This window comes from Kogia breviceps, chromosome 11, assembly GCF_026419965.1.
Source record: "Kogia breviceps isolate mKogBre1 chromosome 11, mKogBre1 haplotype 1, whole genome shotgun sequence".
Taxonomy (NCBI): Eukaryota; Metazoa; Chordata; class Mammalia; order Artiodactyla; family Physeteridae; genus Kogia; species Kogia breviceps.
Genome location: NC_081320.1, coordinates 85,405,986 through 85,420,224, shown reverse-complemented (window position 1 = coordinate 85,420,224; position 14,239 = coordinate 85,405,986). Strand labels below are relative to the sequence as shown.

Here is a 14,239-nt window from a genome sequence, read left to right as displayed (position 1 = left end):
AAAGTTATTCAAATGATAAACTGTAAGATGAAAAAAGTATTTGAACACCAACACCACTTAATAATTTCCTCAAAGTATTATATTATACATTCTAAACTAATAAATGAAAACTTAGCTAATTTCTCAAAATCTATTGTACAACTCTTCCTTTTGGTAGAGGAACAGAAATGTTAAGTCACTAGAAAGATACTTAAAGGGTCATTAAAACATGAAGACTTATGAAAAAAGTCACAGTACACCTTACTATAATTAGAAATTCAAAACCAAAATCTAAATTGTTACATAGTAAAAGAGCTATCAATTTAAACTTACTAGGGTATTTTTTGAAATATCCAACAATTATCATTTTCAAAGATTAAAAAATGGGGAGAGAGGACATTCAAAAAACAGTACATATGACTGTCATCTGCTTATCTACGTGGTTTGCACAACATTTTTTAACTAAAATATTCTAACATTTTTGGTTACTCCAGCATTCTTCATGTAAAATTATAAATGTTAAATGTTATAAATATTAATTATAAATGCCCCTGTCTAATAAAGGTCACAGATAGGATGACTAAAGGTATGAACAAAAACTATTCTGTGCCTTCAGACTATCAAAAACACAAAATAAAAACCTCCATCCCTCCTTTCCCCATAAAAACAACACAACCATCTTGTTCTAATATACTACCTCTTAGAAAGTATTTCATTTTTAGCATCTTTATATACAAATACACAATCCTCCTTGTATATGGGTTTGACTATAAAGTAATAGAATTGATGTGTTAACAGGTCATTCCTTAGAAGATTATACATGTGGAATTACCTAGAATCACTCTTAAAATCCACGTAAAACCACACAGAAAAATAATAAATATAGTTTGACTCTGGACCCAATATAATATTAACTCAGTTTAATCACTTAATTCACAATTATTGGCTCCATATGAATTTTAGCTGTATGTAAGACCAAATGGTTGGAATTTTACACACTTAAATTATTTAAAAGAATAAGATGCTAACCCTAAAATCATTCTACAAAAGAAATTTAAAACCTTTCTGAACAATAGTAACATCACTGGGATAAAAGCAAAGTAATAATTTTTGTCCCTCTAAAGAAGACAGTGCTTACTTGGCTTTTATTTCATTGCTAATGAAAGATCTATTTTAAGGTGGGGGGAGAAAAAAAAACTTGTTCTTCAATCAATCCAATTACCAATTATAGTTTATTGTCGTCATTTTACAATTATCATTTCTCTTTATAAAAAGGAGAAAAAGAAGGAGATAGAATATGAAATACTTGGGTATAAAAATAGAGAATATTGGGATTTTAAGGGTTGGTCTGCCTATACAATAATAAAGGTGCCTAAAAAGTCTCTTAAATCAATGTTGCAAAAATTAATCACTTAAAATGTAACCAGGTGGGTTCACTGCTTAAATTAATCCTCTAATAAATCCTTTATGATTATGAAGTCTCCTTTATTTTTAAAAGGGGCTGTGACAAAAATAAACTCAAAATGAATTAAAGACCTAAATGTAAGGCCAGACACTATAAAACTCTTAGAGGAAAACATAGGCAGAACACTCTATGACATAAATCACAGCAAGATCCTTTTCGGCCCACCTCCTAGAGAAATGGAAATAAAAACAAAAATAAACAAATGGGACCTAATGAAACGTAAAAGCTTTTGCACAGCAAAGGAAACCATAAACAAGACGAAAAGACAACCCTCAGAATGGGAGAAAATATTTGCAAATGAATCAACAGACAAAGGATTAATCTCCAAAATATACAAGCAGCTCATACAACTCGATATCAAAAAAAAACAAACAACCCAATCCAAAAATGGGCAGAAGACCTAAATAGACATTTCTCCAAAGAAGGTATACAGATTGCCAACAAACACATGAAAGAATGCTCGACATCATTAATCAATAGAGAAATGCAAATCAAAACTACAATGAGGTATCACCTCATACCAGTCAGAATGGCCATCAACAAAAAATCTACAAACAATAAATGCTGGAGAGGGTGTGGAGAAAAGGGAACCCTCTTGCACTGCTGGTGGGAATGTAAATTGATATAGCCACTATGGAGAACAGTATGGAAGTTCCTTAAAAAACTAAAAACAGAACTACCATATGACCCAGCAATCCCACTACTGGGCATACCCTGAGAAAACCATAATTCATAAAGAGCCATGTACCACAATGTTCATTTCAGTTCTATTTACAGTAGCCAGGACATGGAAGCAACCTAAGTGTCCATCAACAGATGAATGGATAAAGAAGATGTGGTATATATATACAATGGAATATTACTCAGCCATAAAAAGAAATGAAACTGAGTTATTTGTAGTGAGATGGATGGACCTAGAGTCTGTCATACAGAGTGAAGTAAGTCAGAAAAAGAAAAACAAATACCATATGCTAACACATATATATGGAATCTTTAAAAAAAAAAAAAAAAGGTCATGAAGAACCTAGGGGCAGGACAGGAATAAAGATGCAGACCTACTAGAGAATGGACTTGAGGACAGGGGGAAGGGGAAGGGTAAACTGGGACAAACTGAGAGAGTGACACGGACATATATACACTACCAAGTGTAAAACTGATAGCTAGTGGGAAGCAGCCACATAGCACAGAGAGATCAGCTTGGTGCTTTGTGACCACCTAGAGGGGTGGGATAGGGAGGGTGGGAGGGAGGGAGACGCAAGAGGGAGGAGAGATGGGGATATATGTATATGTATAGCTGATTCACTTTGTTATAAAGCAGAAACACACCATTGTAAAGCAATTATACTCCAATAAAGATGTTTTTAAAAAAAGGGGGTGTGAGTGGGGGATATTTCCCTATATCTCTGTATCTTAAATTTTTAAAAAGGAGACAGTATCACTCTGCATTAGATAATTATTACATTAAAAGTTTCTACATCTTTAACTATGTGAAGCACACTACAAATGCAATATCAGACTCAAAAATCATTACTTATTCTCCCTTTCCCACAAAAACCCAAGGCATTCAATGATTTATGAGAATTTTAAACCTCAATTCAGCAAAAGCAATCACTTGGAAAGACTTTAACCACTACCAGCCTTCATTCTAATAAGCCTCAGCACTGGTGATAACATTTCTGCCTCACCTCACGACTTCCTCATCATCTGACCACAAAACAAAATTTTGGGGACTTCCCTGGTAGGACAGTGGTTAAGAATCTGCCTGCCGATACAGGGGACATGGGTTCGAGCCCTGGTCCAGGGCCCACATGCAGTGAAGTAACTAAGCCCATGCACCACAACTACTGAGACTGCACTCCAGAGCCCACAAACCACAACTACTGAGCCCGCGCACCTAGCGCCCATGCTCCGCAACAAGAGAAGCCACCGCAATGAGAAGCCCACACACTGCAACGAAGAGTAGCCCCCGGCTGCCGCAACTAGACAAAGCCCACGCGCAGCAACGAAGACCAAATGCAGCCAAAAATAAATTTAAAAAATTTTTTTAATAAATAAGTTATTTCACCAATCAACAGTAGTTTCTTTAAAGAATTTAGTGGGGGCTTCCCTGGTGGCGCAGTGGTTGAGAGTCCGCCTGCCGATGCAGGGGACACGGGTTCGTGCCCCGGTCTGGGAAGATCCCACATGCCGTGGAGCGGCTGGGCCCGTGAGCCATGGCCGCTGAGCCTGCGCGGCGGGAGAGGCCACAACAGTGAGAGGCCCACGTACCGCCAAAAAAAAAAAAAAAAAAAAAAAAAAAGAATTTAGTGGTTGTTGGATTTCCGTGGTGGCGCAGTGATTAAGAATCCAATGCAGGGGACACGGGTTTGAGCCAAGGTCCAGGCAGATCCCACATGCCACGGAGCAACTAAGCCCGTGTGCCACAACTACCGAGCCTGTGCTCTAGAGCCCGCGAGCCACAACTACTGAGCCCGTGTGCCACAACTAGTGAAGCCCATGCGCCTAGAGACCGTGCTCCACAACAAGAGAAGCCACCGCAATGAGAAGCCCACACACCACAATGAGGAGTAGGCCCCGCTCGCTGCAACTAGAGAAAGCCCGCACGCAGCAACGAAGACCCAACGCAGCCATAAATAAATAAATAAATAAATAAATAAGAAGTAAGTAACTTGTTTTAAAAAAAGAATATAGTGGGGTTTCCTTGGTGGCGCAGTGGTTGAGAGTCCGCCTGCCGATTCAGGGGACATGGGTTCGTGTCCCGGTCCAGGAAGATCCCACATGCCAGAGCGGCTGGACCCGTGAGCCATGGCCGCTGAGCCTGCGCTTCCGGAGCCTGTGCTCCACAACGGGAGAGGCCACAACAGTGAGAGGCCCGCGTACCGGGAAAAAAAAAAAAAAAAATTGTGTGAACTGCTAAACATTATTCTCCTGACCCCCTCCCCCCAAAAAAACCCAGTAAATTTTATTAGTATTCATTATTTCTTAAGCTTTTTATTCAAAATGTACTTAATATTTTTTAAAGGAATATCAAACTCTAAGGTACCTAAATGGAAGCAGAACCCTCTCCCCTCAAAAATTTTAAGCCTTTGTACATGAAAGACATGATCAAGATTAATTTACACAAAAGATGTGAGTAGATAAGAAGTGGGAAATCTACAGTATCAGAGACTTACACCTGAATTAAACTGTTACAATTATCTTACAATTGAAGGTCAAACTTTTAACACTACAAGAACACTTTTTAGAACATTTACTAGAAAAAGAAGCTTGATTCACTCATTTAATAAATACAGGATACAGAATACAACAGGTAGATCAAGTGTAGAAGTGTAATTAAAGGGCTGTACTTATTTTAAGTAACATCATTATAGTTATCAGGATCTGTTTCATCTCACAGATGAAGGAGTATGGTAAAGTTAAAAAAAAAAATCAATAGACTATGATTCACATAATCTTCTACTTGACTCCCAGACAATGCAAAATTAAAAATTTTAAATACATATTAAAATAGGTAGACTCTTTAGAGACTAGTAAATCTACAATGCCTGTCAAAATCTATATAACTGCAAAGATTATTTTCATTAAAGCCTAAGAGTATCCCAAATTTACCTACACACCTAAAATCAAAATATTGTCAAAAAGGAATTCCCTTTTACTTCTGGTTTGCAGTTGGCACATCATCAGCACTTCTACATCAAACACTAGAAAAAAGAGAAGCTATAAGCTCAAAATTTAAATCTTTTCTGAATGTGTGTACACCTATCCTATGTACATTAAATTAGTACCACTTACTTTGGTTAACTGAGTAAAATTGTTTTCTAATACGTATCGAAACAGACACAAAGCAAATTTAAGTTGAAAACAACCAGATAGATGAAAAGATTTCTTCAAAATTTAATTTAGATTTTATTACATTTTAGTATACCAATTCAAGTGGAATACTTAATAATTTTAGGAAAGGGAGATTTTATCTTATTTTCAGGTAAAAAATATAATTTTAACCATATGTTTTTATTTAAATTTTCAGGACTATAAACACGTATGAACATTCAAGACCTATCAAAATTCTTATTGTTTTAGTAATATTAGTTTCTATTACATACTACATATATTTTTGGCATATTTAAAGAAAATAAAATTACACAGAGAAATTATAAAATAAGCTTAATACAATTTATAAGTATTTCTAGCCAGGTGGCTTTACAATTTAAGAAAATTAGCAATTATCAGCCCTGAATCACATCAAATAATTCATGAAAAAACAATGGAGGAGTTCTCCATTCTTACCTGGCCTGTCCAGTTGATATGTTCCATTCCTCTCTCTGACCAGTACTTCGTGATTTTGATTTGTCTTTGCAAACAGAATCAGGTTGTTTCAAAGTGCGTTTGGCTGGAGGAGACACATGGCTATCACTTAAACTACCATCAACTTCAGTTTTCTGAAAGACAAAGTTTAAAATGTATTTATTATCCTATTAAAATTCACAGAATTCTTAAATTCTTGGATAAAGTACAGTGCTTATTCAACCAATAAACATTTACTGAAGGAATCTCTCTACAAGTGTAGCAAAATGTAATAATCTGTAAATACCCAAACAAAAAAGTTAGAAAGATAAATTTATCCTCAGAAAAGTATGGTTAGTTTATTTTAAAATAGTTTCAAGCCTACAGAATGTGTAGATATAACTTTTTATGACATGATTCATCATTCCCCTCCTAAATACTCCAGTGTGTAACTCCCAAAATAAGAACACTCTGCTATATTAGCATCATTCAACCCTCCCAAATAGGAAATCAACATTGATATAACACAGAGCCAGTCCATGGACACATTCAAATTTTATCATATGTCCCAACAAAGTCTCTCTTTCCTTTCTGGTTCAGGATCCTATCCAGGAACATATATTGTATATACTTATCAGATCTCCTCTGTCTCCTTCTATCTGGAACAATCCTTTAATCTTTCCCCATTTTCATGCCCTTAACTGTAAAGAATATAGGCTTTTTATTTTCCAGAATGACTATCAGTCTGGGTCTATTTGATGTTCCTCGTAACCCAATTCAGGCCATAACATTCATAGAAAGAATATACAGACATGATATTATGCATACTAAACCTACCCATCATTAGGTATAACCTTGATCACCTAGTCAAGCTGGTGTCTGCCAGGTTTCTCCACTGTAAAGTCACTGTTTTTCCCTTTGTATTTGATTAGTTTATGTGAAATCATTCTGTTAATTCACCAATATCCTGTTTTTCATCAAACCTCCACCCACTAGCCACAGCATTCATTGACTACTCTTGCCTTTATCCAATACCATCATGGTGGTAATTATCTAATCGTATCACTCCTATATGTTTTAGTTGGCATCCTACTTTAAAGAAATTTTCCGGGATTTCCCTGGTGGTCCAGTGGTTAAGAATCTGTCTTGCAATGCAGGGGACACCGGTTCAATCCCTGGTCAGGGAACTAGGATCCCACAGGCCACGGGGCAACTAAGCCCTCGCACTCTGAAGCCCACACACCGCAACTAATAAGCCTGCATGTCACAACTAGAGAGAAGCCTGCACACTGCAACAAAAGATCCTGAGTGCCACAACTAAGACCCGACGCAACCAAAAAATAAATAAAAAGAATTTTTCCTCCCCAACCCTCCTTACTCAATTCATTCACTCATTTATTTATATCAGTATGGATTCATGGATTCTTACTTTATTCTGTGGGTTTTAATCCATTACTCTATTTCTTTGCTCAAATTATACAAGATTTGGCCATCAGGAGCCCTTTCAAAGTGATTCCAATATTCTTTTGACATGTCCCCATCATTTTGAGTACTTCCTTAATTTCTGGCACAAAAGAAATCTGTAGGCTTATCTTGTCCTCTCCTTTCCTGACCCTAGAAATTAAGCTCAGGTTCCTTTTAGTCAAGGATAGTATTCAGAAATCAAGATCTGGGCACTAGGTGTGCTCAATGTTACTGGGGTTTCACTGTTATTGAGTCCCCTCAGCAGAGAAAGCTAGGAAATATATTAATTTATATAGATACATAGAAATATAGACATCTATACCTATTTCTTTATCTCTGCATAAATAATAATTTTTAAAATGTGTGTACACCAATGCTTTCAACTAATTCCATACCTTAAGTTTCTTTCTAGACTTTCCCTTTTTATGTTTGTAAGTCCTTTCCAATGAGAAACACGGCTTCCATTATCTACAAATACATTTATTCATTTGCTCTTTCAATTAATTAATTTGTTTAATGTAACCAATCTCTCAACCCGAGACCTCCATCCATCACACTTCCGCTAATCCCTCCCTAGCTTCATGCCTTCAAACTAGGGGAGCCACTGTCTCTGAGGAGCAGCTTTCCTCTTTGCCACCCAATTCCTTGGATGCTGGACAGGTAGGGAAGAGAGTGGAAGAAAGAGTTACCTTTCCTTTAGAGAAGATTTAATTCATATGCTAATACTTTATCACTTAAGATTATCGATCAGTATTTCAAAAGCATGTATGATCATTTTCAATATACTACCATTTAAACATTTTTGAGCTATTTCTCTTTATGCTACAAATTTCTTTTAAGAAAAATATATAGGGACTTCCCTGGTGGCACAGTGGTTAAGAATCCGCCTGCCAATGCAGGGGACACGGGTTCGAGCCCTGGTCCAGGAAGATCCCACATACTGCGGAGCAACTAAGCCCGTGCGCCACAATGACTGAGCCTGCGCTCTAGAGCCCACAAGCCACAACTGAGCCCATGAACTACAACTACTGAAGCCCGCGTGCCTAGAGCCCGGGCTGCATAACAAGAGAAGCCATTGCAATAAGAAGCCTGTGCACCGCAACAAAGAGCAGCCCCCTCTAGCCACAACTAGAGAAAGCCCAATGCAGCCAAAAATAAATAAATTTATTTTAAAAAAAGAAAAAAATATAAAAACTATCCACTTCATAAATGTCATTTCTGTATCATATGTTCCCAAAGCAACACAACTACATTACACAAATAATTAGTCAAAATGTAGCCACTCGCAAACAAACATGAGAAATACTTGCAATATATGTTTAAAGGTATCCAACTATAACCTATAGAATTAATATCCACTTACTAAAATGTTTTTCACAAAAAGACCAATTTTTTTATTTTGTGCTGTAATACAATTTACCATGAATTAGGTTTAAAGCCACAAGACCACATTCGTACTAAAAGGCACAAAGGAAAAAACAATTAGAAATTCAAACATCAAACTGCCTATAAGTAAGGATAATAAACATGTTAGTTGTGTAACATACACCTTCACTTATTAGTTTAAGTTCCCCAGAAAAACTAGTTAGCTACTTCCAAACCATCCCACGCAGAGGTGGGAAAAACCATTTAAGATGCAATTCAATCATGTAATAGTATTTAACAGTAAACATGCTTAATGTACTTAAGAAATGGATGTTTTGTGGGTTTTTTTACTTAATTAATTAATTTATTTTTTTTGGCTGAGTTGGGTTTCAGTTACAGTGCACGGGATCTTTCACTGCAGTGCACGGGCTCTTCCGTTGAGGCATACGGGCTTCTCTCTAGTTGTGGCATGCGGGCTCCAGAGCACGTGGGCTCAGTAGTTGCAGCACACGGGCTTAGTTGCCCCATGGCATGTGGGATCTTAGTTCCCCCAGGGATCGAACCTGCGTCCCCAGCATTGGAAGGCAGATTCTTAACCACTGGACCACCAGGTAGGTCACAGAAATGGGTTTTTTTAAATTGTATTACTTCACTTCCTCAGGCCCTTGCCTTCTCCAACCCCACCCTTTAACAGAGTAAATAGAGAAGCTCAGACGTAAGTTAACTAACTCTAGCCCAAGGTCATATGGCTAACAAATGACTGACAGAACTTGAGAAAAAAAACACAACTAGAATTTAGGTCCTTCCATTCCTAATATTGTTCTCTGTCTACTACCTCAGACACTCCACCCTAGAATATTTATAAAATACCAAGGTTAAAGTGTGCCTCAAAAGTCATCTTACTCAACTACTGATCCAAGACTTGATCAGCCTCTACATTTGTCACTTCAAATGTGCTCCACCCCTGACCCATCCAATCAGAAACCATTTTGGACAAGATTCCCCAGATAATTCTTATACACGTTAGTTTGAAAAGCATTACAATATAACACATTCAACAAATAAGTCACTGAGGAAGCACTGTCATATGCTCTAAGCTAAGACATATTTGTGAATAAAGGAACTGATACCAGTAAACTACTTTACCAATTTAGATAGTCCAGCCAGCATTCTCCTCATCAAACCCCACCACTCAATCCTTCAAGACCCATCTGTCCCTCAAAATCTTACCTGAAGAATCTAACTAAATTGACCTTTTTCCCTCTGCTAGCTGCAACTCTACATTTTGGCACTTAATTATATTCAATTTAGCATTATATATTTACCATCTTTAAAGTGTCACATCCAAGTCTTGACATTCGAGCAAGATTTTAAGTTCTTTAATTATAAAAAATACCCTACTTCTTTTTAATTCCACACAATACCAAGGAAAAAAAGGCAAGACTTTCCCAAGTTTGTTCTGCAAATTAATAGAAATTATTAGGAGAAACAAAGAAAGGCTCATGGACAAATAAATTTGAGAAACAATGAGGTCCAAGGTTCTTTGCTTCAGGACTTGTAATAGTCTTTAATATGTTAATATGCAGGGATTTCCCTGGCAGTACAGTGGTTAAGACTCCAGGTTTCCAATGCAAAGGGCTTCTGTTCAATCCCCGGTCTGGGAACTAAGACCCCACATGCCGTGAGGTGCCGCCAAAAAAAAAAAAAAAAAAAAAAAAACGTTAATATGCAGTATAGCTGTAAGTATGGAAGACAGTATATATAACATTTCACAAGCTTATTTGATCAAGCTCTTTTTTCATGGAGCATCTGTAGGTACTGAAGTTTCACAAACTCACTCTGAGAATGAGTATTGAATTAAAGACAAAATAGTAAAATATTTGAAGTCTAGCCATTTTTTAAATAATGTGAGTTATTATATAACTCTTTGAATATCGATTTAAATGCATTTGTGTTTATTTATTACTCATTCTCTCATGTTCTACTGGCTTTTTACAGTTGCATTCAGGAGTGTCTCTCAAAGTGTTGTCCACATACTAACTGAATCATAAAGCACCTGACTTCCCATTAAACAAACATAACCTGCTAAACTAGAGCTCTGGAGGTGGGATATTTTAAATGAGGGCCTCTGAATGATTCTTAGTACACGAAAGTCTGAGGACCTCTGGCATATAAAACAGTTCAAGTATAATATGACACACATCATCCTAACTGCTGCACTGCACTACTATACCACTCTTACAATGAAAGGGTTTCAGTCGTGACTTGGCTCAGTGACAGAGACCTCAGAATAAATAGCATTACAAAAGACTCCTTCCCTCCAAAGAAATATAGGGATTTAAATAAAGCAAATAACCAAAATGTAAATACAACAAAATAATTACTTCAACACCAATTAATTAACTTCAAGCTTTGCGAAAGTTTTTACCTACAAACCTGATACTAACAGTTCACCTTTAATAGGATGATCATAATGCTCAACTTTAACTTCTTCAAAGCATTTTACTAGTTAATTATAACCTAACCCTTTGAGGGAAGGCGTTGCCAGTTTCAGGACAAAAATATTTAAGAGAGATTATGCAACCTACCCACAGTCATTTAGCAATGTGTGTCAGAGTGACTACAATCCAGGAGCAGGAAAGGCATCTCAAACTAAGGGGATAATTTCATTTAACAAACATTTGTTGAGGACCTACTGGGTACATAAGACATGGGGGTTGGGGGGGATGGTAAAAAAAGGGTAAAACCTACTTACAACCCAATACACAATCTGCTGAGTTCATAAACAGTCACAGTAATGATATACAGCATATTATACTAAGTACCATAATAGAAATACACAATTCTCTGAAAGCAAAAACTGATAACTGCTAACAGAGATGAAGGAAGACATAAATCACGTGAACTTTATTTTGTAACAATAATGTAACAGAGAATGGTAGAGGAACATGATTCAAGGATGAGATTACTTCCAAGAGAAATATAAGAGTAATAGCATCAAATCCTACAGAAAGTAAAAGTACAATGAAAAGTTAAGTCATCCCCACCTAAGTGACTTTTTCTCTTAAACTCTAACCTTCTAAAATCAGGCAGAAAATTTTTCCAATTTACAGAAATGATTTTCTCCTTGAGTCTTAAGAGTTTCTTAAACCATACTCATCAGCTACCACAAATACTGAACACTATTCTACCATAAATCTTAAAAATAGGTAAAAGAAGTGGAAAACAATAAAACAGAGAAGAATTTATGCTGCCCTGATTTTCAGGGAAGGCTTCCTGCCCAGATCACAATTTGTCAGAAATCCAGAACCTGTACTTCAATGTAAAGACGAAAAGAATGTACACAAGTACAGCATTAAAAAATGAAAAATTCAAGGAAATAAGTGAATTAGCAGACCAATAGATTAATTCAAGTCTTGATGATGGCCTCATATAGAACTGTAAAAGTAGAAAATAAGAAATTACAGAAAGCTGAATAACTAAAATATTAGTAATATCAATATTCAAAATAAAGACTGAGCAGGTGTAAAAAGTGGTTTTTGTGTTTTAGGAGCTATAGAGGAAGGTGGGGGACGGGACGCATATGTTGACGGGACAAATGTTAACAGTGAATTCCAATTTTGAAAATAAGGTTTAGAATTCTAGCCAGAAATGTAGGGAGATGTCTATCAGACTGTCGGAAATGGAGTTCTGAGATAGAGTGATGTGAGGACTAGAGATAGATATGAAATTGTAATAAAAGCGTCACAGGTAATAATATATAGAATAAAAAACAAGAGAGCAAAAGTCAAAATCTTTTAAAAATGCCTACATTAAAGGGATAAGCAGGGGCTTCCCTGGTGGCGCAGTGGTTAAGAATCTGCCTGCCAATGAAGGAAACACAGGTTCGAGCCCCGGTCCGGGAAGATCCTAAATGCCGCGGGGCAGCTGAGCCCATGCACCACAACTGCTGAGCCTGTGCCGTGGAGCCTTCGAGCTACCGCTGCTGGGGCACGCGTGCCTGGAGCCCGTGCTCCGCAACAACAGAGGCCACCGCAATAAGAAGCCCACGCACAGCAACGAAGACCCAACGCAGCCATAAATAAATTTATTATTTTTTTTTAAAGGGATAAGCAGAAAGTATCTCATATAAACTAAAGAAAAATACAGTCTCACTCAAACAGGGGGAGCGGAAGTTGGTTCCAAAAAGACTAAACAATGGGGCTTCCCTGCTGGTACAGTGGTTAAGAATCCGCCTGCCAATGCAAGGGACACGGGTTCGAGCCCTGGTCCGGGAACACCCCACATTCCACGGAGCAGCTAGGCCTGTGTGCCACAACTACTGAGCCCACGTGCCACAACTACTGAAGTCCATACGCCCTAGAGCCTGTGCTCTGCAACATGGAGAAGCCGTGCTCTGCCACACGGGGAAGCCACCTTAATGAGAAACCCACACACCACAAGGAAGAGTAGATCCCGCCCACGGCAACTACAGAAAGCCCGCGTGCGCGAAGCAATGAAGACCCAACACAGCCAAAAGTAAATAAATTAAATAAATAAATTAAATTTAAAAAACAAAGAGACTAAACAGGATGAAAGCTGATAAACATGTGGATTAGTAATTAGGAGGTCACTGTAACTTCTGATAGGGCAATTTCTGCAAAATGCTGAGGTGGAAATCACTAAGTGAAGAACCCAGTGAGTGGTAAGAATGTACAGCTGATAAACTACACAGCTACTCTTATGTGTCAGAATTAAGAAGAATAAAATAATAGGCTTAAAGAGGTTACAAAGTCAAAGAAGGCAGTGAAGGATTTTCTTTTTTAAAAAAGAAGACCTGGATTCTTGTAAACAGAAGAAAAGGAACCACAGAAGAGAATAAAATACAATAAAATTTTAAAGAGGGTAATTCCCTGGCGGTCGATGGGTTAGAACTTGGCACTCTCAATGCCGGATTCGATCCCTGGCTGGGGAACTAAGATCCTACAAGCTACACAGCAAGGCCAAAAATAAAAAGAGCAAGATAACTGATGAGAAAAAGATCCTCAAGAGACAAGAAAAAACAGAATAGGAACTGCCAACAGGTTAGATCAGAAAGTATATGGGTGCCATCAATCTTTTCCAATTTTCTTTATAAGACAGCCTTTTTTCCTACCTTTCTTAAAAATAGGTACTCCTGTTTTCATGAGAGAGCTTAGAAGTTCAGTCAATTTCTTTTTCTTTCATTTGTAAAAAGAATTCACAGAGGCAGCAGTTACCATGACTTCAGGAAACAAAACTCACACTGCTGTTTATTTTCTTAGAGCCAGTACTATTCTACAAAGTCCTAAAACTTCAGGCACACAAAATGTCCTAAAATTTCCTCAAATATCCCAAGAGCAATGGCTTACTAGTTTAATATTTCTAAACAATCATCATAAAAGAATACAGGAAGGGAAAAAAATATAGAGAAGTGAGCTGAGGAGTTGTAAAAAGATAAAAATAGCCTATTATAGTTTAAACTGCATTTTTCTTCCTGGAAGATAATTCTTTTACCTGAAAATATTACATTACTTAAAATGACAAAGAGGGACTTCCCCATGGTGCAGCGGTTAAGAATCCGCCTGGCAATGCAAGGGGCATGGGTTCGAGCCCTGGTCAGTGAAGATCCCACATGCCACAGAGCAGCTAGGCCCATGCGCCACAACTACTGAGCCCACGTGC

The 14,239-nt window shown here is 37.4% G+C and overlaps 1 protein-coding gene across 2 annotated transcripts in view; it reads right to left on the bottom strand.

Annotated features, from left to right (window-relative positions):
* ATAD2B (ATPase family AAA domain containing 2B) overlaps positions 1 to 14,239 on the bottom strand; it is a 152,359-nt gene that overhangs the window by 124,858 nt on the left and 13,262 nt on the right. For both annotated transcript variants that reach the window (XM_059079156.2, XM_059079157.2), the window contains exon 2: positions 5,732 to 5,883. In XM_059079156.2, the coding sequence (XP_058935139.1) occupies positions 5,732 to 5,883 (152 nt within the window). The remainder of the gene's footprint in view (positions 1 to 5,731; positions 5,884 to 14,239) is intronic.